Source organism: Crocodylus porosus, unplaced genomic scaffold, assembly GCF_001723895.1.
Source record: "Crocodylus porosus isolate Cpor-Errol unplaced genomic scaffold, CroPor_comp1, whole genome shotgun sequence".
Lineage (NCBI taxonomy): Eukaryota > Metazoa > Chordata > Crocodylia > Crocodylidae > Crocodylus > Crocodylus porosus.
In genome coordinates this window covers 84,485,222-84,510,316 of record NW_017728918.1, presented here as the reverse complement: position 1 = coordinate 84,510,316, position 25,095 = coordinate 84,485,222, and the positions used below count along the sequence as shown (strand labels likewise).

The 25,095-nt window shown below is 39.6% G+C and overlaps 1 protein-coding gene across 1 annotated transcript in view; it reads left to right on the top strand.

Annotated features, from left to right (window-relative positions):
- Positions 1-25,095, top strand: part of PREP (prolyl endopeptidase) — a 173,762-nt gene that overhangs the window by 84,723 nt on the left and 63,944 nt on the right. Inside the window, exons 8-9 of the mRNA XM_019537820.1 lie at positions 4,421-4,612; positions 16,522-16,719. Coding sequence (XP_019393365.1) covers positions 4,421-4,612; positions 16,522-16,719 — 390 coding nt within the window. The remainder of the gene's footprint in view (positions 1-4,420; positions 4,613-16,521; positions 16,720-25,095) is intronic.

Sequence of the window (25,095 nt, the reverse complement as noted above, 5' to 3'; positions counted from 1 at the left end):
AGCCGGCCCTGGCTCTGGGTAGCTGCTGCCAGCTGGGAGCCCAGGCTGCTCCCAGCACGCAGCTGGTTCGCTGCAAGCCCTGCTGGGAGCAGCCCAGGCTCCAACAGCTACCTAGAACCGGGGCTGGCTGTGGTGTGCCAAGCATAATGGCCTCGCATGCCGTGCTCGGCACACGTGCCAGGGGTTGCCAACCCCTGAGCTAGACTGTGGTGGCAGATGACAGAACAAGGAGCAATGATCTCGAGTTGCCGCAAAGGAAGTTTAGGTTAGATAGTAGAAAAACTCTCTCGCTAGGAGGATAGTAAAGCAATGGAACAGGTTACCCAGAGAGGTGGTGGAAACTCCATCCTTGGAGGTTTTTAAGACCTGGTTAGACAAAGCCTTAGCTGGGATGATCTAGTTGGGGGATGGTTCTGCTTTGAGCAAGGGGTTCATAGAATCATAGAAGTAGGGTCGGAAGGGACCTTGTAGATCTTCAAGTTTGACCCCCCTTGCCTGGGTGGGAGAAAAACTGGACTCAAATGAGTCCAGCCAGGTAGGCATCATGCCTCTTCTTAAAAACCCCCAGGGTAGGAGCCAGCACCACTTCCCTTGGAAGTTGGTTCCAGCTCCTAGCCGCCCCAACTGTGAAGTAGTTCTTGCGGCTGTCTAATCTAAATCTACTGTCCAATAATTTGTGTCCATTATTCCTTGTTATGTCAGGGGGCGCTAGGGGAAACAGTGTCTCCTGCAAACCCTTCTGGTCCCCCCTAGTGAGTTTATAGACAGTCCCCAGTCAGACTAGGTGACCTCCTGAGGTCCCTTCCAAACCAAATTTTCCATGATTCTGTGGTAAATCTTGTCTTTTCTGCCAGCTTCTCTGAGAAATTTATTTGCCATTAAATATATTACGTTACAGCCTTTTCTTGAAATGTGAGGTACAAAAGGAGTTACCTGGAACACCCCCAATATGGTGAATAACTGCTTGCTCCTAGTGCATCATATCTTTCCTAAAGTGCCTGTCTCATAACAATGTCAATTTCATGGTGAGAGTAAAATAATCCTTCGTATCCATTCTTACGCATATAATTACAACATAATCAAATTAGCTTTTCCACCTTTTTAAAAATAATTCAAGTCAGGACCTAATGGCTTGCATACTGCAGTGAGCCCTAGGCAGACCCCTGTCCTGTCTGAGGCGTGTTCAGAGCTCACTACATGACTGGGGTCTGAATTTGTGTTATCACATGTACAAATAACATGACTGTTATTTTGTTCTTGTACTGAACCTAAATCATTAAATTCAGAAGTATTTTCTTGGATCAATATAGTGCATTCATCCCTTAACTTTTTTTTTTTTTAATGATACTGAATTCCAGGTTAGTGGGGTACGTTTTATTGACAAGCTTTTGTCAAAAGAAGAACATAGATCTTCTCATTGTAGTTCTTACCAGTACTCAAAACACGTTAATTTAACAACCGTTAATTGTCTTCCTAATACAGTGGTGCCCAAAACTTTCAACCTCATGGGTTAGATGAGTGGCGTGAAACTGGATTTCTTGTGAGGTCAATTACATAGGGTTGGGACCTGCCTCAGTCTGGCCCTGTGTGTCCAGATTGGGTCCTACACCATTTTTGATCTGGTCCTACATGCCTGGATGATGCCCTGCACTGCCTCCGCGTGGTCCCACAAGCAGGGATCTGGCCCTGTGACACCCTAGCCCCATGTACCTGATTTAGCATGCCGGGCCATGCTATCTGGCCCTTCAGGCCCCCAAAACATCTGGAAATCTGGCAGCAGGGGAGCAGCAATTAACATTTCCACTTCTGCCATTCCACCAAATTTTTAGACCCATGGGGAACCCAGAGGGCCAGATGACACAGCTCCACAGGCCAGATCTGGACTGCAGACTGCGGTTGAGCATCCCTGTCCTAATAGAATAGTAACCATTTAGTTTTTCAATTCAGAAGCTTAAACCATGTAAGAAAATAAGGCTTTCCAGCATAATGCTGGATTGTGAGGCACTTACCAGAGAGAATCCAGTCAAAGTAAAGCAACATACTGTCAAAAGCTTTGTTACTCTCTTGCTACTTTCCTTAGGATCTATCTCTCTTAGTTGCATGCATGGAGTACCCTTATATCTGAATTCTTGCTGGCCCCACTCTAAGACAAGCAGGAAGATTTGCTTGGTATCTCAGAAATGCTATTTTTCAAAGGAAGTTTCCGAGGCAGACTTTCTCAGAAATGTGGTTTAATCTTATATGTACGGCTTTGTCTGGATTGCTTTCTTTTAAGTACTTTTTGATTGAATGTTTCTATCTCTCCTGCTCTTCTCTCTCTGCCCAGTGCTTGTCATTGTAGATTGCAGATTCTTGTGGGCTTAAACAGTGCTCACTGTTTAGGCACAATCTGACTACAATCTTTCTGCTTTTTTCAAGCCTGCACCTCAAATTTATTGATTTTGTACATCAGTGTATTTGTTTCAATTCTGTTGTCATTTTAGAAGCAAGTTTAGAAAAAAAAAAAGTTTTTACTTATGTTAACTTTTTCCTTTAATTAAATTATTATTTTTGAGATGAGCTGATCTGTTCTGCACATGTAATTATAGAGGAGGCTGTACAATCAATTTATGCAGTGTCAATAAAATATTTTCCATCCTGATCTTCATATGTCTGATGTACCATTATTTCTAATACTATGGAACAGATAATTAAAGCAAAACCAAAAAACTAAAGGTACTAGAAACTGGGAACTTTGAGTAACTGAGGAACTTTATGGGCTACAGCAACTTTTATATGCTTCTAGCACAAGGCATACAAATAAAGTTGATAATCGTTACATCAGTTAATATCCTGGTTTCATGTGAAATTCCCTGACAGAAACAGGATATTAAGGTTGCCCAGATTGTCTGAAACTTGTATTACAGTAGTATATAGAGTAGAATTTAATTGGCTCATTTCACAGTTCATGAAGAGACCAGAAGTTTTCTCAAACTAAATTGAGAGAACTGAACTTTATTACTGTACTAGACTAACAGATTACATTTAATGGGTTTAAAATTCCTTACTCATCCAACTGCTTTAGTTGTTTTCTTCTTTTTTTGACTCTCAGCAATTAAAGCTCAGCTATTATTTACTCCTGTTATTCTGTCTTAGTTTATAACATTATTAATTGGGGGATAATTTAAAAAAAATTGTTGGACTACATTATGTATAAAGTTGCATTTGATTGTATAGACTAAAACCCATGTTTGTTTTGTCCCCATATATGAGATTTTTTTAATGTTATTGCATCTCCTGAAGTAGAACCTTATTTTCAGCATGGCAGAAACTGTACTTATGGTAAATTTATACAATAGTAAGTTTACTTGATTGGTTTAGGTTAATATATATTTGGTTTAATCTTACTTCCATTTCTTTCTAGCATCCTATATATCTATGACGAGCAGTAAAATAAGAATAAGAATGTAATCTGGTATTCATAGTCCCTTTCTGTTCTGAAACTTATTAAATGCCCAAGTTGTGATACAGACCAGCATCTACCCAATTCTCTTTGAAAAGGACAATGTTCCCATTTAATCCATTGAACCATTTTAAAAAGTTCTTAGGTATCATATTCCTGCATCACAAAATGTAAAGTACAGTAACTTTTTACACTAACACTGGTACATTTGATTCTTTTGTTGATAGCTACAAGCTGCTGTAAAGTAATATTATACTGGAATTTCATTTCTGAATTGGAAAAACCACTGCTAATATTGATACTTATTAGAATGTGTTAAATATCAGAATTTCCATTCTGTGGGACATTCTGGAATTCTGGGGGGGGAAATAACTCCATTTTTAGAAAAAGGAAAAGAAAATATAGAAGAGAATAGCTAAATAATTTCATTCATAAGTAAATCAAAATGTATCATTTGGAAACTTTCAAAGTCAAATTGAACCAGGTCCAGAAGCTCACTTATGGCTTCCTACTACAGTAGATTGATTGGGAGCTTGAGAGCCTGCGGCTCCGTGGTTGAAAACCTGGCAGCCTGAGAGTCCCTGACTCCCCTCAAATAGAAGTGGAAATCTGTGGTAGGGTCACTCAGAGGTATGGACATTGGAAGGCCTAAATCCCGTTTAGCCTACCAGGTGATCTGGCAAGAGACCAGGCATGGTTCCAGTTTGTGTTTTGTTGTAAGTTCCTAGCAATTGATACGTGTCCGTGTTGATGAATTAGCATTTCCAGCAAAACACTACTTCCTCCCAGCTCTAATATTTTTGAGACATTTATTCAACATTTGGCATGACTGGTGATTTACAGGCATAACTACTTCAGGCTTTACTGCTGTAGCAGAAGGAAGCTAGCATACAAAGGAACTTCACTGTCAAATATTAAAGTAAAACATTCCTTCTTTAATGCATAAAAACCACAATAATGATCTGTTTCATGTAACAGGAATTCTTCAGTGGGTGAAGCTGATAGACAACTTTGAGGCTGAGTATGAATATGTCACCAATGAAGGAACAGTGTTCACTTTCAAGACAAACCACCATTCTCCTAATTATCGATTAATCAACATTGACTTCAGTGACCCCCATGAATCCAAATGGAAGGTACTTGTCCCTGAGCATGAAAGAGATGTTCTAGGTAAGAATTTGAAACAAGTGAAATATGTGGGGGTGGAGACTTCCGATAGAAGTCAGGCTGCTGCTTTTCAAAATGTACTTTGGCTAGTCCTTAACACCCTCTCAATTTTTCTTTTCATCAAAGATCTCCTTTGACAAAGGATAGCTTTCCCATCTGTAGGCTAGGGCAAATATTCTCCTACTTGATTGCAAAGGTTGACTTGCCATTTGACTGGCACTCAGATACTACAGCAGTCAAGGTCTTCTAAACAGAAAGAAGGACAAGAGCTACTCTGGTGATCAGAGTTTGAAATATCTTCGTTTACTATAAGGAGACAGAAGATATGGGGCAATGAAATATTACATTTTTAAAAGAAAATTCAAAGCATAAATCTTTGATATTTTTAATTACCTAAAAGAAATGTGTGTTGAAATACACGTGGAGAAAGTCTATTAAAAATGAGTGTCTTCTACGTGGATTCATTTCAGGTAATGTAGAAAAGCTTCCCTTGAGATGTTTTTATCCAGGTGTTTGACAGGTGTACATTTATGGGCTTCATTCTACACACACTTCATTGTGTAATTATGACAGATCTGACTAGCATAATAATGACTGTTTGAAAAGACTGAACAGTTCTCTTGTATTTAACAGGTTTTGTTCAAATTCTGAGTTCTACATTTATGTAGAAATATGAGAATACTCTTCACACACGCAATGAAACTGTTTCTGCTCAGCAAGCCAACACTCCCCTCTTTCAGATTTCTCCGAAAACATTAGTACTTTTATGACACCCAAAAGAATGAAGAAAATATTTTTTTTTACAACTGTGCAATGATTCCCTCCTTAGGATTTTCCAGCATGTCCAGTATTCTGTGGGTCATGTTCCAGCCCAGGCTATGGCCACTGGGCACTACAAAGAAATAGTTAAGCTGCTCTAATTTTGTTTTCAAAGAAATACTTCAGCTGGTGTACAGCCAGCATAGCCATATCTACACCACGCTTTTCTAGCTCAATCCCTAGCAAGGATTGTTGAGGTTGAAAGGGGACAGGATCAGAGTACCTCATTTCAAGTTTGGCCGGAAACCAAATGGACTCATTTGATGACGAGGAACAATGGTAATAAGCTGATAGAGAATAAGTTTAGATTAGAGATCAGGAGGCAATCTTTTACAGTTAGGGTGGCCAGAATCTGGAACCAACTTCCTAAGGAAGTGGTCCTCACCCCTACCTTGGGTAAATTCAAGAAGAGGTTAAATGATCACCTGTCTGGGGTCTTGTGAACCCAGCATTCATTGCTGCCCGTGGCAGGAGGTTAGGCTAAATGATCTGTTCAGGTCCCTCCTGACCCTTGCTGCTACTACTAGGAAACTGTGACCCATGAGCATTCCAGTTTTGGGGGATGGGTGTAGGTGGTGGGCTGAGGGGATGGGATGACAAAGCTGACATGGTCATACTCAATATCAGGACCTCTGTGTCTGTATTTTAGATAGTAAGTTCTTTGAGACAGCAACCATCTTTTTAGCTGCACAGAGCAGAGGACATTGTAATAAATAACAGAAGTGACAAATTACCTTTGGCTCTGTTCATCTATTAAATGTCCAGAAATTTCCTGACCATCTGTGAAGCTGTATTTAAGTCATTTTTGTAAAAATGTTAGAGGTGGGTTTGAATTGAATTCATTTATAGCTTAAAAGACTGATAGAGCTCTAACTATGAATCTTGGCAGAATCAAGCTATTTTTGACTCTTTAAAATGAAAAGTCTTGTGCTTAAGTCAGTAATATTTAGTTCTATTTCATTTAAGTTCCATTCAAAGATAAAGTCAAACTGAGTACACATGTATATACCTATACTATATATTGAAAATATTTTTATTTGATTATAGATTAATTCATATGGAACAGGGATTTAATTTCAATAATCAAAGGTTCAGAAAAATGGGAGTATTGAGGCACTAGTGTTAAATCACAAAAGATTTTTAGTTCTTCAGTATTTTCAGTCAAACATCAGAGGGCATATTAGACCTTGTGTAACAAATAGTTTCACGTAACTATGTTTTGGATAATCAAATTTTCACTATATGGGAACGCAAAATTAACATGCAGTACCAAACCCTTTCTCTATATTTAGCTGTGTATTTAGATGAAAATCTAAGGGAATTGTGGGTAGGTGAATAAGAATAGCTTCATCTGAAATAAATTAAATAAATTTTAAGATTCAGTGCTAAAATCATAATCTAGAGCAGTTCCCAAATGATTATATATGATGCCATTTGTAAATTGAAGGGCTGTATCCCTCTCTACCAAAGGATCTGTACTAGTAATATTCTTGAGTTCATAGCTCTGAATAAATGAAAGTAGCATTGGATCACAGTTAATGAAATCAGAATGCTTCATTCCTGAAGAACAGACTGTCACAGTGAAGAAAGGCCAGCCTGCCATTATGTCATATTGCTTTAATCCTTTCCAAGATTCAGTTTGGAAAGACATAATTATGACAGAAAGCAGTTAATAATTCATTGCCTTGAAAGCCTTGCAGTCAAATGAATTTGTTTTTATTTGATACAAAGATGACAGGGTAATGAAACACCTTGTGAAAAAGCTATGACTGTAAGAACTGCTTGTCCAGTTGGATGCATGAAGAAGTGATTATTATCCAGGAGTAATTAGTTGTGTTTGGAATCACTTTATAAACAATTTAGTCACCAATGCTGAAAGTCACAGATGTTTTTGCATTATTAGAATAAAGTATAAAAACCTTTATTCAAAATGCCTCTGCTCTTCATGACCTACCTGTTGGCCATATCTCTTCCTTTTATCCAAGTTCTGTGTATGAACTGGGATAAAATTTCATAAAAGCAACTACTTCACACATAATAATAAAAACAGTTTTATATTTATGATTCAAGATCAGTAAGTATAAAAGTTTGTCAGTGTCCTCCAATGGCCAAAAGTTTTCACAGGGTAAAGGCAGCATCACTCTTTACTCTTGGTGAATATAAAGTAATGCAGCTAACAAAACCTAAGTAACAAAGCATACATACCCGGAGACCAATGTAAATTTAATTTGGCTTCACCAACACAGTCATCAAGGTGTTGCCTGCAGACTAACCTGTGCTGACCAAAAAAAAAAAGTCATTCTTAATAACATAACATTTTTGGAAAAAATATACTCCTATGGCTGTTTATAAGTATACCAGATGTTTAAAAGCACAGAGCATAAAACACTTTTATATGGATTCTTACTTTGAATCAGGCTTCTCTCATACAACAAACACAGTCAAGCTTTACTTAGTTTTCAGCAGAGATATTACACAGGGTTCTGATAAATTTAGGACTTTAACCTGTTAGCTGAAGAGAAAAAATGACAATTTTAAAATGAAGGTGTTCAAGGATGTGCTTTGGAACACCTACAGTTCATTTATTATATTTAATTTTCAGAAAAAGTACAGTATGGCTTTAGAATAAGCTTTTTATTAATTGGCACCAGTTTTCTTGGCTTTTGAAACATCCATTTTAAAGGTATGCATGCAGAGGTCTTTCATCAGGATTTTGGGACAGTATAAGCCTTTGCATACCCCTGAGCTTGATGAGTTCATTAATTCATAATAGAGAGAAGATTATCTTCCACCCAGACACAATTTAGTGAGCAAATAGAGAGCAAAGGAGTTTTTCTTCATCTTATATATATGACTGGCCCTAGACGATCCTACAGCATTTTGAAATGTTCCAGCCAACAAGGGGCTCCCCGTGCATTCCCTAGTTGAAATGTCTCCTTTATGAAATGTTTCCAAGTACTGTCACTTGGAAATGTTTTAGTTATGTCTTTCAACACCCAATTTAATTTATTGTTTTGGTAATGCACAAGTAAAAATAGACTTTTTTGTTCACTCAGTTGTACACATACTGGCTTTGCAGGGCTCACAGGAATAAAACTCAGCCCTTTAGTCATTGAAGCAAACAGATATGACTGTAACTGCTTTGAAATTGCCTGTAGTAATTTATAAATACAATATACTGATCTGATTCTTACACTATTTACTGTATACATGTATTAAACTAATTCAATAGAATAGTGGTCTGGAAATGCACTCGGGAAGGTGATGGATGCTGATGTGCTTTTTTCTTCGAACACTTAAGAGGTAATGGAAGAACCATTTAACACATTGCCCCATGTGACCCTTGGGACCTTTGTTTTAAGAAAAAATGATCACTGGGATCCACTTGGCAAAGAGGTCTAAAGAGAAAAACCTCAGGTTCTGAATGAGTATACTGAATAAAAAGAGTCCATACACAGTGATGTAGCCCCAGACCCAGAGAGCAAGAGAAAACTTATGGGAGTCCAGCCTAAAGTGAGATGAAGGTACAAGACATCTGTATCCAGTGGTATCTGTATCCAATGTCTTCAGGGAGACAAGAGTTACGAAAGTGCAGCTAGTGCTGTAGTTCTAACAGAGGACCATAGGATAATAGTAGGGCTGGAAACAACCTCATGAGGTCATCTAGTCCACCTTCTTGCTCAGAGTAGACTCATCCCTGACTATACCATCTCAGTCAAGTGTCTTAGAATGCTTTTGAAATTTTTCAGAGATAGAGATTCCCCACCTTCTCTGTGTAGCCTGTCTCAATGTTTGACTACCCTCAAAATCAGAAAGTTCTTCCTAATCTTCAACCTAAATTTCCTCTGCTGAAATTTGAGGCCATTGATGCAAGTCCTTTCCCCCCAGCCACAGAGAAAGGGCTATTTCCATGCTCTCTGTAATCTCCTTTGACATATTTGAAAACTATTATCAAACTCTACCCCCTCCCTCCCCACTTGTTTTCTCTTCTTCATACTAAATAATCCTAATTCTTTCAATCTTTCCTCATAAGTAGAGGGGTCTACCAAACTCAAGGCAGCAGCACCCAATTTCACGGGTAGATCCTGGGGCTGGCAGCCGTTTTGACAGGCCAAGCACAGCAGGCCCTCCCATGCCTCTGATTGGCCAAGGGGCTTTAGCAGTCCTACCCCTCTCCACATATTGCCACATGACCCAAAACTGCAGCTTAAATTACCATGATTAAGCCTGGGGGAGCCATGTGTTTGGAATCAGGGTGTTTTGAAAAAACTCCATGGGATCATACCCTTGGGAGTTTTGCATTCAAATAAGTGAGTGGGTGAGTGAATGAGCACATAAATATTTTGAAAACCAGTTGGGCAAACTATTTTCAGAGGCATAAGAAAGTTTTTTGTCAATAGCACAGAAGGCTGGTAGAGAACAGAGACTTGGCAGCCAGGTGTTATTAATCGTGGATTAATGGCTTCCCCAGACTTAATCAGGGTAATTAAACTATGGTTTTGGGCCGTCCCCAAGTGGCAAGCTTTGTGCTTTTGGTGGGCTTACTGCAAAATAAATAAATAAATAAATGTACTGGCAAGAAGAAAAGCACGCAGGAAGTCGTGCCATCTAGGATCATGGGGGGAAGGTGGAGACGGCTCCACCCCGCCCACCCCTCGCCTCCAATCCTTCCCCTATCATTTTGCATAACCCTGCCTCCAATCCCACCCTCCCATTCCTTTTCCCCCCTCTCATGCCATCATTTACGTAACAACCCCATCTGCGTTCCATCCCCCTATCTCTCTCTTCGGGAATCACTCTGCCTCCCGCCCTCTCTCCTTTTTCCATCCCTCCCTCCCTCCCTCCCTTCAGTTCATTATTTGCATAATCCTGCACCCTGTAGGGACAGCCCAATACCCCTTCCTCCTTGCCCCCTCCCCTCTGCTTTTCCCACCCATGCTTCAAGACTGTAACATTTCCCATGCACGTCTCTCCTTGCCGGTAAAGTTATTTTATTGTTTTGCCGCAAGCCCACGCTTTTTGAGTAGCCTGTGCTTTTTTGCGATTTCTGCAAAAGTCACGAAATCACAATTTCGGTAGGTCCCTACTCATAAGTCATGCTTCCCAACATAGAAACATGGAATGGGTCTATTGTCGCTTTAGACTGGGGCTTAAAGATGAATTATGTTCTAGTGTGTGAAACAGATGACAGAAGTGACCTTCACAAACTCTCCTTTAAATTTGCACCTCAAATACCATGTCTCCAATATCAAGTAACACCACTTACTTCCCTCACAAGGAGCTTTTAGCCTAGATTGAAGCATAGGTTTTCATTCCCTCAGGTACAAAGTGACGTCCAAAGTGAAATGTATTATTATTTTTTTTAATTAATGTTGAGGTTAAATTCAGAGCCTACTAACTTTTAAGTGTTTGTACATGACTTGGTAGTGTTGGGATTGAACACTTACATGGTAGATACCTTAACAAAATAACCATGATGTCCTTATTTTGATGCTAGTATAATGCTGATTTCTAACAGTTGCTGTTGTTGTTAATATTATTTAAAAATTCATATGCAGATCTCTGCCCAATCCTAAGAAAACTACAGGTAAGCAGTGAAGAGGTCTGGTGCATTCTTGCAGAGTTCACTTATTTAAATCTTTTCAACATATGCAGTTTAAAAATGGGAATGTGCAATCCAGAGGCAAGATCTAAAAATAAAAATCCATAATAAAAAATGCATTCCAGCACAAGTCTTTTGCACTGTAGTAAAACCAGATAGGAGAGAGCCAGCTCAAACTTTGGAATCAGGGTCTCAGAATGTATGATTCTGAATAACGGGCAGCTGTGTCAGTTTAAACACCGTTATCGATTTATTATAACGCTGAAGAGATCTGTGCATTCCATTCTTCTTGCAGTGTTTTGAAAAAACTCCATGGGATCGTACCCTTAGGAGTTTTGCGTTCAAATAGGTAAGTGGGTGAGCGAATGGGTGCATAAATATTCTGAGAACCAATTGGGTAAACTTTTTTTCAGAAGCTTAAAAAAGTCCCTTGTCAGAAGCACAGAAGGCTGGTAGAGAGCAGAGTATTGGCAGCAAAACAAAGAACCAGACTGGGGATCTGGTAGTGGAAAGCGTAATAGATGGAGTTTTGGCTGAGCCCGGGAGTTGCCTAGTAACAGCTCGGCCCTTCCTCTGAAACATGGTGTATCAGCCACAAACTGGGGAGAGGTATGGTGGTCCAAAATCATGTTCTTGACTGGAAGTGTTGTATTTCTTTTTATAACCAGAGCTATTATGGGTCTAATTTGTCTACTTACTATGGTAAATCTAAACCAGTCACACCTGCTCCCTAGGTTTCTTAAGAAGCTTAGTCTCAAATATTTGCAGCTTCAGAATAGGTTCCTGTGTCACATCACTCACATGTATGAATATAGGGTTGTTCGAGACTAGGAACAATGTCCTTATCTTTTTTAAGTCAGTGGGAGTTTGTCTTTGACTTGAATGTGGCAAGATTTCATTCAAGCTGTTACTTTGCCTCCTTTTTTGTGTTTTTCCTTTTCACAGGTATAGAATGAATAATGCTTTAATGTGTAAATTGCTACTGTTCTCGCAGGTCTTCTTACACATTCATAACTCTAGGTTATTGTAGTGGTGGAAAGTTTCATTTTTCATAAGCTTGCTATTCTAAAATCTGGACTGAGTTTTAAGGAAGTCTCCTGCAATGGCAGGAGAAAGAAAAATTGCCCTCTATATCAGTGGCAGTGGACCCTTGGCCTGCAGGCCAGATGGGGTCTATAAGACCATGTCATGTGTTCCATGGAGCTCTTGATGAGCACAGAAATTTGGCAGTTGGGGAATGGTGGCAATGTTCATTGGTGATCCCCTGCTGTCAAATTTCTGGATGTGTGGAGAGGCCCATGGGCTAAATGATTTGGCCCCGAGTTGTGGATCACCCCACTGTGCAATGGGGCTGGTATGCGGGGTCACTCCATGGATGGATCTAGCATTGCAGAAAGGGTCGTGTGAGTCAGGCCACTGTAGCCAAATCCAGCATGCAGGGTTGGACTAGCATGTCAGATTATACCTGCAGGCCGTCGCCACACACCAACCCCATGCTGGAACCATCCTGCCAAATCGCCCTGTGTGTGGGATCTTTCTTGTAACTCAAGCTTTGATATGCCACCCAAATGCATCCTTTACTGATGAGGAATGTATGTTTGCACAGGAAAAAAATCTGAAGTTTTTTCTCAGTGATTAATTTTGTGTGGGTCTTGTATTCGGTTTGGCCTGTTTTTCTTCTCCATCAGCAGTTTAGCTGAAGCAGTGTCAACATCTGTACAGTCAGGTTACTTTGGTTTCTGTATCCAGCATTGGAAAAAGGAAGGATCAGCAGTAATTTCATCCCTAAAAGAAGGATGGATATTTAACATGAAGGAATTCAATATGCTGTACTTAGAATTGTCGTAAATGTTATTAGTAGAGACATTTTAGTGATGAAGTAAGGAACCTCTTTTACTGCAGTGAAATCTGTTGCACCAGAAATTCTTTCTTTTTTTAAATCAGCAACACACATTCTGAACTGGGCTCCCTCTCCTTAGTAAGTACAGTTGAATTTTTCTGAGCACAATTTCTCAAGCATTTTAAACACGTAAAAGTCTACCCCAGATGTATGCATAAAGCAGCCTCTCCCCCTCCCCCCCCCCGACAGAACTGTGCTGGTATTGTAACTGCATATAGATTACACCATGTACAAAACACAATGTACAAGAAGGATGTAACACTGCTTCAGTTTAGGGCCCTTTAAACCCCCATGTTGTACACACACCGGAACTTACCTACCTCTCTGGTGGCAGGGAGGGGAGGGCGAGTTGCCAGCAGGTGGAGTGGTCCTTGGGCTGTGGGGGTGGGGCTGGTGCTTCCCTCTGCGGCAGTGGTGGCCACCCCCGTTCCCCCATGTGGCACCCACCCTCAGGCACCTGGCTAGGGCGGTCCTGGGGGGCACCATAACCATGGAGGGAAGCACCCCTGCACAGCTGAAACAGACAGGCAGGCTCCAGGGGTGGGGAAAAAAAGATCAGGCTCTCCACTTTATTTTTTTCTTGGGCACAGTCAGTCTTCCCAGGCTGCTGCCAGGCTTCCTGCAGAGCCCTTGAGCTGAACAGAGCCCAGTGCTTCGCTTCATGACTCTAGGGCAACAAACTAAAACTCGGAGGAAGAGTTTTAGTTTGCTGCGCCCCAAGTCATTTAAGGCACATTACACTGCCGAATTTGCTACAGCGGCTGGAATTACTGCGCAATACATTGCCGATGTGTGCAAACACCAGCACCATTAAAGTGGTGTAAAAACATTAAACCCGTTTTAAAGTTTCATGTGCACATGCCTCTTGTTTCATCTATACAAGGCCACAGCTCTTCCCTCCTCAATCTTCCCCTGGGCCCGCAGGCCACCCTGCCCCACTGCATCTCCACGGGAAGGGGCAGAGGCAGGAAGTGGAGACCAGAGAAGGGAGGGGGATCCCAGCAAGACTGTTACTTCTTTACTTCAAGTAGTTCTTTATACAACTTTCTGTAAATAAAGTGTTATTTTCACACCACAAACCTCATCAAGATACCATACTACCAACAGTTCACTTGCTGCTTCAAGCACAAGTTACAGTGCTTAGCCAATATGAAGAGGGTAATGCAGGACTCTATCCCTTCAGCTTGCTGAGCAAACACAAGAAATCACCATCTTGGCAGTAGCATTGCATGCAGTATTTCCAAGCTTGCTTCCTTTCCAGTGGGGAAAAAACCCAGCTTCCCTACTTAAAACATGTACTTGAATTTTAGGGGACTGATTTTGGAGGAAAACGTGTGTTGTATGTGAGAAAATTTGGTAGTTAAATTTTTTTCCCCACTAAATAAGGCAGGGATGATCCTGTAACTCAGTACATTTAATTGAATATACCAAATGCAGCTTTCAAAGAACATTTCACATTCTATCTTCACTTGTGAAATTTGTATCATGCAAGAGCTGTGACTAATTTATGAACACTGATTCACTGCCCTGTGCTGCCTGGATCCATGGCTAAAACTCCAATAAGTGTTGCAGTATAATGTGTGAGTTTGGTCTGAAGTTGCCAGGCTTATGCTGAAAGACAATATTTTTTTTAACATCTGAAGAATTAGCATTTGGGGTTTTTTTTTTTGTAAGTTGGCATATTTTGTAAATATGACTAAAACCTTTAAAATTAATGTCAAACTTTATTGGTATATCAGAAGTGAGTATGAAACAATAAGTACTACAAAGTATTGATATTCAGCTTTCTAAAGAGATAAAGTGTCTTAGAGTGGGATGAAAACTTTTCAGGAGGCATTTTTCATAGGCAAACACTAATTTGACATAATTAAATTATGTGGGATTGACCAGCCAGAAATTTTTGGAAAAAATTATTGTTTATATTCTTCCAAAATAGAAAATTTCACATTCTCTGACTTTTATTTCAATTAAGGATGAACTGTTCTCGCCCCTCTCTCCTCCCCCAAATGGGAATTTTTTTGTGTAATTAGAATTCCAATTTCACTATTAGATGAAAGAAAGGAAGAGAAAAAAATATTACGGTCATATGTGGAGCCTCTGTCAGCTCAGATATCATTAATGCTGTGCATTGTACTTCCACTAATAGCTTACAGTCTCAAAGTAATGCAGTATTTGTTACAGTTAGGGATGAGGTTGTGTAGATTTACAGCTATGTTGGAATTATTTAAGATATACATTTGATGGTATAAGAGAGTGGTTCTCAATCATTTTAGTCTCAAGGCACGCTTCAGGAAAAGTAGTTCTTAGTTTTCACTAGTTTTTTAACTATGAAAAAATAACAGAGAAGTTTTTATTTGCAAAGAACTCAAAAACTACAACAGGTCAGAATGTTTTAACACTATGCCATCCTAATTAAAATTTCCAGGTTTATCTTGTGTTGCACCCCTTAGTGTTAGTATTGCATGGCACCTTGTGGCACCCTTGAAAGGATTTCAAGGTGACCCAGGGCATCTTACTTGAGATTAATGGACATCATATGATTTCTGGTACAGAACTATATCTATTGGGAACACAGGTAAAATTAAGTGCTTTTGAATGTGTGGTATATCATATATTAGGCTTAAAGAAATTATTTGAAATGTGAAGACATTTGCATGTTTACATTTCCTTGGTCATCTTTTAACTTTGAAATGTTTAATGTTATATGTAAAGAAAAACATATTCAACACAAATTCATTTTACCTGAATATTAAGTAGCAATGTTAACTGAAAGTTAATAACTTTCATCATTTAAGCTGTTTTCAAATGCAATGATTATCACACATAGTATTGAAACATTAATCATCTGGAAAAAAAAACCAAACTGATGTTTGTCCTGGCTTCCTCACAATAATATTTTAAGAATGCTAACTGAGGACTCCATTCTCCAACTTACTCCCACTGAGTAGCTCTTGAAAGAATAGTATACTGAGTGCAGAGAAGATTAAAAAAAAAAAAAAAAAGGCAGATAGGAATCAGTCTGCTTAATTAGTGGTGATATACTAAGCCATATCTTTTCCATTCCTACCATTTTTATTTCTCCAAAAACCATGGTCAATTTTTTCATTTCTTTTACGTCCATGAATGGATTAATTGATATATACTTAGAAGAAAGATTGACCTTTAGGGGAAAAAACTGTACCATGTTGCACTACTTTAGACTTGGCTTTGAAACATTTGGCATACAGTTGTCGTTTGAATGGTAAACAGAGGACAGAAGAATCTTTAGTTAAATGTTCTTAGTGAGCTTATGTAAATTAATTGCAAATGATTTGGTTTTAATTTATGCTCTAAGAATCTGAGTTTTACAGCTATTACAACATTTTCCTGGTATCTGAATTTTTCACATTTTGTTTTTCCAAAACTGCAAGGAACCTTTAGAGTTGTATGAGTTTTAATCAGACATATGCTGTAAGGGGACTTTGTGTGTTTAAAACAATTGTTAAGATTGGTTAATAGTTGATTGTTTCTTTTTCCATAGGATTCCTTTTTTATTTTCTTACATTTCAATGCTCTTCACTTTTTGGGTATTTTTGCCTTTCTTCTCAACAGAATGGGTCGCTTGTGTTAGGTCCAACTTCCTGGTTTTGTGTTATCTCCATGACGTGAAGAATGTTCTGCAACTTTATGACTTAACAACTGGTGCACATCTCAAGACTTTCCCTTTGGAAGTCGGCAGTATTGTGGGATATAGCGGCCAAAAGAAGGACACTGAAATATTTTATCAGTTTACATCCTTTTTATCTCCAGGTAAGATTGTTCATTTCCTCAGATACTTCTCCTTTTACAGGGGAACTGCACAGTACCTCCTTTGTTTAGTGGGCACTTTGCTATTCTGTGCGAAACTTAATTGTTAGATCTTTTGAAATATGGAGAAAGGTTTTCCTCTTAAATAATAAGTGGTCATTTGGGTTGTGCACTTAAAACAGAGTACTGAAGAAAATTATTGGGCTTTGTATATTTTCAGTGAGCTAATGCGTGGGAGGCCTGAGCTCCAAAATTACTTCGGATTGCAAAGAGTTCTCTCAAAAGTTGCTTGTTTTTTTTCCGACTTTGAGAGAAATCAGATAATATTACTGATGCTGTAGCACATTCAGGGGCTCTGTTTAGTGCACAGCTGCACTGTCATGCACACATGAGCCAGCTAGTACCTTTTAATCACCAACTTGTATATATATCTTGTGAACTAGAGGAATGAGAAAGAAAAAGTCTTTTGAAGAGAGCAAAAACACAGGAGCAAGAGGGATCATCCAAAAACAACACCATTTGAAAGTAGTCTTGCATGCCAAATAAAAAATAAAGTTCTTCAGGGGTATTCTTATAAATCAGATTGCCACTGCAAAAAATGAAAAGTTTAAAAGACTCACTAGAGATGGACATGACTGCACCACTGTTGTTCCTCTTCCATTTGAACTCTTCATAATGCTATCCATTTTTCTCCTGCTTCCATTCTTCTGTCTTCCCATTTACTCTAGCTTCCCTTCCCCTTTTCTTTCCATCCATTTTATATTTTGATCCATTTGTTTCAGTCCCTTCTTCCATCTTTGTTTCGTTCCCTTCAAGCATCTTCCTTCCTATAATGCTGCTCTTCAGTCTCTTCAGACTGCTCTCATAAGTATAAAAGAGAAATAAAGACAGATTAATGAGAGCCCAGAATGAAGACATGTTTGAAAAACTAAGAATCTCACTGGTAATTCCACCTTTCAGTGTTGCTGTCCTTCTGAGAGAGGACTTTTTATGTAAAAGATGCAAAGTGCTATACTGTAAACTCTAGTTTTCTCCTTAGCTGATGACATATGCAGCCAGCAATAATTTAATTAAATACATTAAAGATAATCATAGTAAGTGTATTTAAATGTAAAGGCAGAGCACGGTGTTTCTTTGAAGAGAAAACATAAAAGGCCCTAAGTAAAAATGTATGGTCTGATTTTTTTTCTTCTAATGTTGGCAAGAACTCAGTTTTCACCAAAATACTCATCTCCTTAAAGATTAGATGATTAATGCAGTTCAGAGACTTAACAGAAATAGTGTGATATTGTATGTGCACCTTCCAAGAACTTATAAAAGATCAAGCGATACTTATCCTGTATGGATGGATCTTAAGTTGTTGCTGTCCCAATCTGGAATTCACTTTCCTTTCTTTGGAAAAACAAACAAACAAAAAACCAAGCAACTACTTTTAGTTGGATCTGAAAAAATTTGCAAATGTCATAACATTGTATGGATCTCAGTTTTTTACTGTACAATTATTGAAGTAATAACCAGTAATTAAGAACTCACAGTGGCAGTCTGAGTGGTCTCTTATTAGTGGCAGTTAAAGTTGACCAGAAGGAACTCATTCTAAAGATAGTTTGTGTAGGACATCCCTTACACCCACTTCTCACCGCAATCTTGAGTCTTCGTTTTCAGAAGTACTAAATACACCCATCTTTCACAGAGGGAACTGAGTGCCCAGGATGGCTGAAAATCAAAGCAGACAACTTAAAACAACTTTAAAATTTAAAGGGTCCCAAAGCAATGTAAGCACTGGGCCGCCAGATACATTTTGTTCTTATAGTTTCATAGTTTCTAGGGTCCGAAGGTACTTGAGTTAGATCATCTAGTCCGAAACCCCCGCCATGGCAGGAAACAATACTGGGGTCAGACCTCTCCCTGAGGTTGCTTTATTGCCTAAAAGTTAGTCCCAGGAGCAAAGAGAGAAATGAAGGAAAGAAATCTTAAGTGGAAAACAAGAGATCAGTGGATTCCAAAGACAAGCTTATTGGCTAAAAATTGCCCTGATTTGACAGATGCTCCAAGCATAGGGTTCTTTTAGCTTTCAAACTGAAGTTGTAAATCTTTCTGCAAATGGTCCATGCTGTATGTCAAACTTTAATAATAAAAGCATTGTTTTCACATAGATGATAATACACCCATATGTACATTGGCCTTTTGCATTTTAAAATAACAGGAAAAACAACCTGGGATGGAACATCAGTTGTTTGTAAAATATAAACCTCCATCAAGCAATGCTGGAAGGAGCATTTCAAGACTCCACTTAACCATGAATCTGAGGTCTCAGCTGCCACCATCGAGTTTATCCTTCAACACCCAGTAATATAACCTCTTGCTTATCCCCCATCTTTCAAGGAAGTCTGGCATGCCTGGCATGCCATCATGCAGACCAAGAACAATAAGGTGCCAGGCCCAGATGGCATCCCTGAAGAGGTCTTCAAAGCTGGTGGGACAGCACTAGGGCAAAGATATCACCAACTTCTCATCAAAACATGGGTTAATGAGGAAGTTCCCCCTGACTCATGAATGCCAACATTGTGACCATCTTCAAAAAAGGGGACAACTCAGTGTGTGGGAACTTCTGAGGCATTGCTGGAAGGATCCTTACTTGTATCCGAGTAAGGCATTGCCTTCTCAACCTTGCCTAAGATGTTCTTCCAGAATCCTATTGTGGCTTTGGACCATCCAGGAGAACCGTAGTGAGCAAAACCAGGAGCTGTTTGTGGCATTCATTGACCTAACCAAGGCCTTCAACTCCATCAATTGTGAAGCCTTATAGAAGGTGCTGGCTAGATTTGGTTGTCCACTGAAGTTCATCAGTGTCCTTAGGCTATTCCATGATAGACTGACCACCATATTCCTTTGCAATAGATCAGAGACAGACCCATTTACCATCCATAGTAGTGTCAAGCAGGGCTATGTCATTGCCCCAACTGTTTTTTCTACCTTTCTTGTGATTTTGATTGTCATCTATGACCATTGTCCTTCTGAAATTGGGGTTGGGTATCAAATGGACAGTCAGCTTTTCAACCTGCAGTGCCTTCACAGTAAAAAAAAAAAAAAAAAAAAAAGAAGTTACCATGACTGGCATCACCAACCTTCAGTACGCTGACAACTGTGTTATCCTCATGCACACTGAGACCAATCTGCAGTCCACCCTTGACCTTTTCTCAGGTCCCTATTACAGTCTGGGACTCCCCTTTAACACTGGAAAGACCGAAGTGCTTCCTCAGCCTGCCCCAGCACAAGCTGCCTCCTACCCCCACAAATTACTATTGGTGGAGGACCCCTGGAAAACACAGAGCATTCCCAATACCGTGGCAGTTATCTCTCCCAGTCGGTCAGTCTTGATGTAGAAATCAAGTTTAGGATTCGCTGTGCCATTGTATCCTCTGGAAAGCTACTTTGCTGCGTCTTTGCTGATAGAGATCTGCAAATGGAAACTAAGATCCTGGTCTACAATGCAGTGGTTATCCCCACACTCCTCGACAGGTGTGAGATGTGGGTGACATATTGAAGCCACCTTAAGTGCCTGCAGTGGTTCCATCAGCATTGCTTTGGGAAGATTCTTCACATTAGATGGGAAGACCATTGCACCATCCTCTGTGCAGCTAAGATAACCAGTACTGAGGCAAAGATCATAAAACATCTATTCCACTGGGCTGGCCACTATGTACGGATGGCTGTCACTCGTCTCCAGAAGTAAGTCCTTTTCTATCAACTTAGTCATGCTAAGAGGACCTGCAGAGGACAGAAGTGCTACAAGGACACCCTGAAAGCATACCTTAGGAAGGGTAGCATCAACTCACACATTTCATTGTGTAATTATGACAGATCTAACTAGCGTAATAATAACTGTTTGAAAAGTGAACAATTCTCTTGTATTTAACAGATTTTGTTCAAATTCTGAGGTTCTCCATTTATGTAGAAATATGAGAATACTCTTCACAGACACGATAAAACTGTTTCTGCTCAGCAAGCCAACACTCCCCTTATTCAGATTTCTCCGAGAACATTAGTACTTTCATGACACCCAAAAGAATGAAGAAAATATTTTTTTTCACAGCTGTGCAATGATTCCCTCCTTAGGATTTTCCAGCATGTCCAGTATTCTGTGGGTCATGTTCCAGCCCAAGCTATGGCCACTGGGCACTACAAAGAAATAGTTACGCTGCTCTGATTTGTTTTCAAAGAAATACTTCAGCTGGTGTACAGCCAGGATAGCCATATCTACACCACCCTTTTCTAGCTCAATCCCTAGCAAGGATAGTTGTGACTGAATGGGGACAGGATCAGAGTACCTCATTTCAAGTTCGGCTGGAAACCAAATGGACCCATTTGGTGACAAGGAACAATGGTAATAAGCTGATGGAGAATAAGTTTAGGTTAGAGATCAGGAGGCAATCTTTTACAGTTAGGGTGGCCAGAATCTGGAACCAACTTCCTAGGGAAGTGGTCCTCACCCCTACCTTGGGTAAATTCAAGAAGAGGTTAAATGATCACCTGTCTGGGGTCTTGTGAACCCAGCATTCATTGCTGCCTGTGGCAGGGGGTCAGGCTAGATGATCTGTTCAGGTCCCTCCTGACCCTAGCTACTACTACTATGAAACTCTACAAATTATGATGTGTTGGTTGGTAACATCTCAATGACACTGCACTATACATCAAGCTACAGTCTACTTCAGAGAGACCTGTTATGTTCAGGAAGCCAAGAAATGGCAGAAGAACAAGGAAAGCACACAAAATCCTGGCCAACAGTTGTGCCTTCTGCAAGGCACCACTTGTCATATCTATGGAAAAACTTGCAAATATGCATCCTTTGTGTGCATGAATGGACAGAGGCTTAACATTGATAGGGATTTTTCAGAAGAAGAAAATCCTCAAAATACTAGTCCAAATGTTAGTCCTGATAAGGACATCTTTTCAGATGACATAGTGTAAGAATGCACTTTGTTCATCCAAATCAGAAATTCCAGTCAACATGTTGAATTGTGGCATGTTTCATGATAATTGAAGAGGAAAACTGGTAAACTGAAAAGATCCTAGTTGGAAATAGAAGCTTCTTTCTGTATCTAGACTTTTTCTCTATTTGTCCAAATAATGCTATCCTGAAATGAACAGTCATTGATGATCTCCCGAGGTCCCTTCCAGCCCTAATGTCTATGAAATCTATGAAATTATATCTGTATATCAAGGAAGCTGTGAACTTTAAGCTTATTTTCAGAAGCCAGTACTTTGTGTTACCATAGTCAGTTACAAATGACTTAAGATGGAGGAATAAGAAGCTGAGATGACCTTTGCCTTACTTTGAACTCAACAAGTTCATCTTCAGGACAAGTGACCAGGGATTTAGTTTTGCAAATCTCTCTAACGTTAATGGTAGTCGAATAGCAGTATCCCTACATTAGCTGGAGATGCATAGCTAAATCCCTCTACACCAGCTTAAAAGTTATTTAGGAATTTGGCTGTATTTTTCATTTGATGTGCAAAGATATGGACATAGAAACTCTTGACCCAAAGAAAAAGGAAATAACCTGCAGTAGCTTGTAGGGGTGTGTGAAGTGGGCCCTGTTCAATTTGGATTTGGATTCGGCCTGCTTCAGAGACAGTGATTTGATTCGTTGATTTGGATCATTGTCCCTAATTTGATTCAGCTGAATCCGAATCTGAAGATTTGATGCTGATTTGGAGAGTCAGTGATTTGGACATACAGCTTTAAATGTTTTTTCTACATACTTTGAAGTACCAGCGCAGCTTGTGAACGCTGCAGTGCTGGGGCAGATGGAGCATTCCACAGGAGTGTGGGGGAGCTTCCACGTGCTCAGCAGCAAACCCAGAAGCAGACCGGAAGTAATTCCGCTCCACTTCTGGGTCTGTCAGGGAGCATGCACGGAGCCCCACCCACCCCCTCTGGCTTGGCCACAGGGGAACCCTGGGTGCCCCCTCCCCATCCTCCCACAGACCCAGGAGGCACCAGTCGCTGAGCCGAGGGAGGAGGGGGGGAAGGGTCGTAGTAAGGCTCCCCACATGCTCCCAGCAGACCTGGAAGTGGACTAGAAGTGCTTCTGGTCTACTTCTCAGTCTGCTGCCAAATGTGCTGGGGAACCCCCCACACTCCTGTGGGACACTCCATGTGCCCCAGCATGGCAGTGTTCACGAGCCACCTACTATGTAGAGATACGTAGAAAAAACATTTAAAGCTGTGTCTGTGTCTGAATCTCCAAATCTTTCCAAATTCAGTTCTCAAAGGGTTTCAATTCTATTTGGACTGATTAAAGTGTCCTCTGATTTGATTCAGATTTGGAGATTCGGCCACTGAATCGGGTCAAATCTGAGCTGAATTGAATCGGGGACCAAAGTTTCACACAGCCCTAGTAGCTTGCCTTTTTATTAAGCTATTGCTGTTTACCTTCCACGCAATCTGGGTAGATGCTCTCATACAGGCAGTTTATTATGGAGTACGGCCCTGCCTCTCTGTATTCCATGGTAGATTATTCTTATGCTTTACCTTTATTTTGAATTTAAAATACACCCTGAATTGCAGTGGTCAGATAGAACATGTAGGAAAACTTCCTGAAGAACATGCATCTCTTTTATTACATAAAAAAACCTTGAAGTTCAGCTTCATTACTATCAAATAAATGTAACATGGCACTGCACAAAGTTTGAGGTAAGAGTGAGACAGGGAAACTGTATCATGTGGTTACTTCAGACATTAATCTTAACATTCACATTTAGAGGAAAAGTACATAGTGGAATTGGTTAAATGAGGGAATCTATTACCCAAGATAGCAACGTATAAATCACTTTATGTCTACTTAAGATACCAAAACAGTTATAAATGTTGCCTCTGAAGTGTTTTGAACAAAAGCAATTGTCTTGATCTGCTGAGGAGTTCTGTATTTTATCAGTATTCTTAAGAGCTTTATTTTCCCCCCTGTTCTATTCCATTACAAGAGAAGAAAGAGAAGGAAGCCTTGTAACTTTTCCTTGCAAATTAAAAAAAAAAAGGGGGGGGGGGAATTGAATGTTAGTAGTGGGGTAGGACCTAACTTGTTTAAAATAGAATCTCTGTCAATTTTTTAAAATACTCAATCGTTTGAGTAACTAAGAAATGCATCATATCTCTATGAACAAAATGCAGTGTTGAACTGAACAAATACTTTTTGCTTAATCCCAATGGTACAGAATGTAGACTTTTATTCACTTTGAAATGTAATGATTTGCTTATATGTGACCTACTTGGAGCTTTCTTACTATATTAATAGTGTATTATGATATTTGATTCCTCTTAGACTCTGATTGGTTTATGTCCAAAGTACTATACTACACATCTACTGAAGACTGATATAAGTATTTCTGGGTTTTGAGTAGCAAATGGTACTCTACAGAAGTGTAAAACCTAGCAGTTTAACAATAAAATATAGCTGCTCTTTAGGTGTATTCCTTATATTGATACATTTTATTGCTTTATGTCTTGAAACAATAAATCTGTTCAGTAAATATTTAATTTCAAGGATAGCTAATATAGTGCAGGATTCACAGATGGAAGAAGGAAAGTAGTCCTTAGAATCTATCACCACTTCCATTTTGTTCACTGACCACAAATCATCAGGTGGTCAAAAATGCCCTGATAGCATGTGATGGATGGTCTTTGGTCTATTTCAATTAGAAAACACCAAAGTTTATAAAACCACCCTATACTACTTTTGACAGGTTTGCTATTGTGGCTGGAAAATTGTTGAACTATCAAAATCTGGTATTCTTAAACTGGGCAGTAGGAACTGACAGGTAAACTCCAGTTTATTATCTCACTGCTTACAAAAGCTTAAACAAACGAACTTTTATTTCCAGTCCTTTATTCAAATGCAAACCTCTGGCCTGGATAAGAATTTGTACATCCTGTTATAATTGCCCCACTTTCTCACTTCACCTTAGCCTGGGTGATTATAACAAGGTTTACTTGTTCTTTCTTGTCTCCATAAGTATTTGGAGGAAAGAGACTATAATTTATTATGTTTTCATGGTTCATAACATAATTAGGTCCAGCTTTGTTGGGCATTACTGCCATGCAACTGTAAATGCTATGAGAATAAAATGCAAGTGGTACATATACATTACTGAAACGTTGGGCTGATAACCTTATAAACTGCAGTATATGCCTGTCCTTTTGTGTGTCCTAATATGCAATTTCTCAATCTAAATATTTCCTAGGCTAAGTACAGACATTTAAAAAGCCTGAGACTGAATTGATTTTTAGTTTCGTAGTTTCTAGGGTTGGAAGGGACCTGAGCAGATCATCTAGTCCGACCCCCTGCCATGGCAGGAAAGAATACTGGGGTCAAATGACCC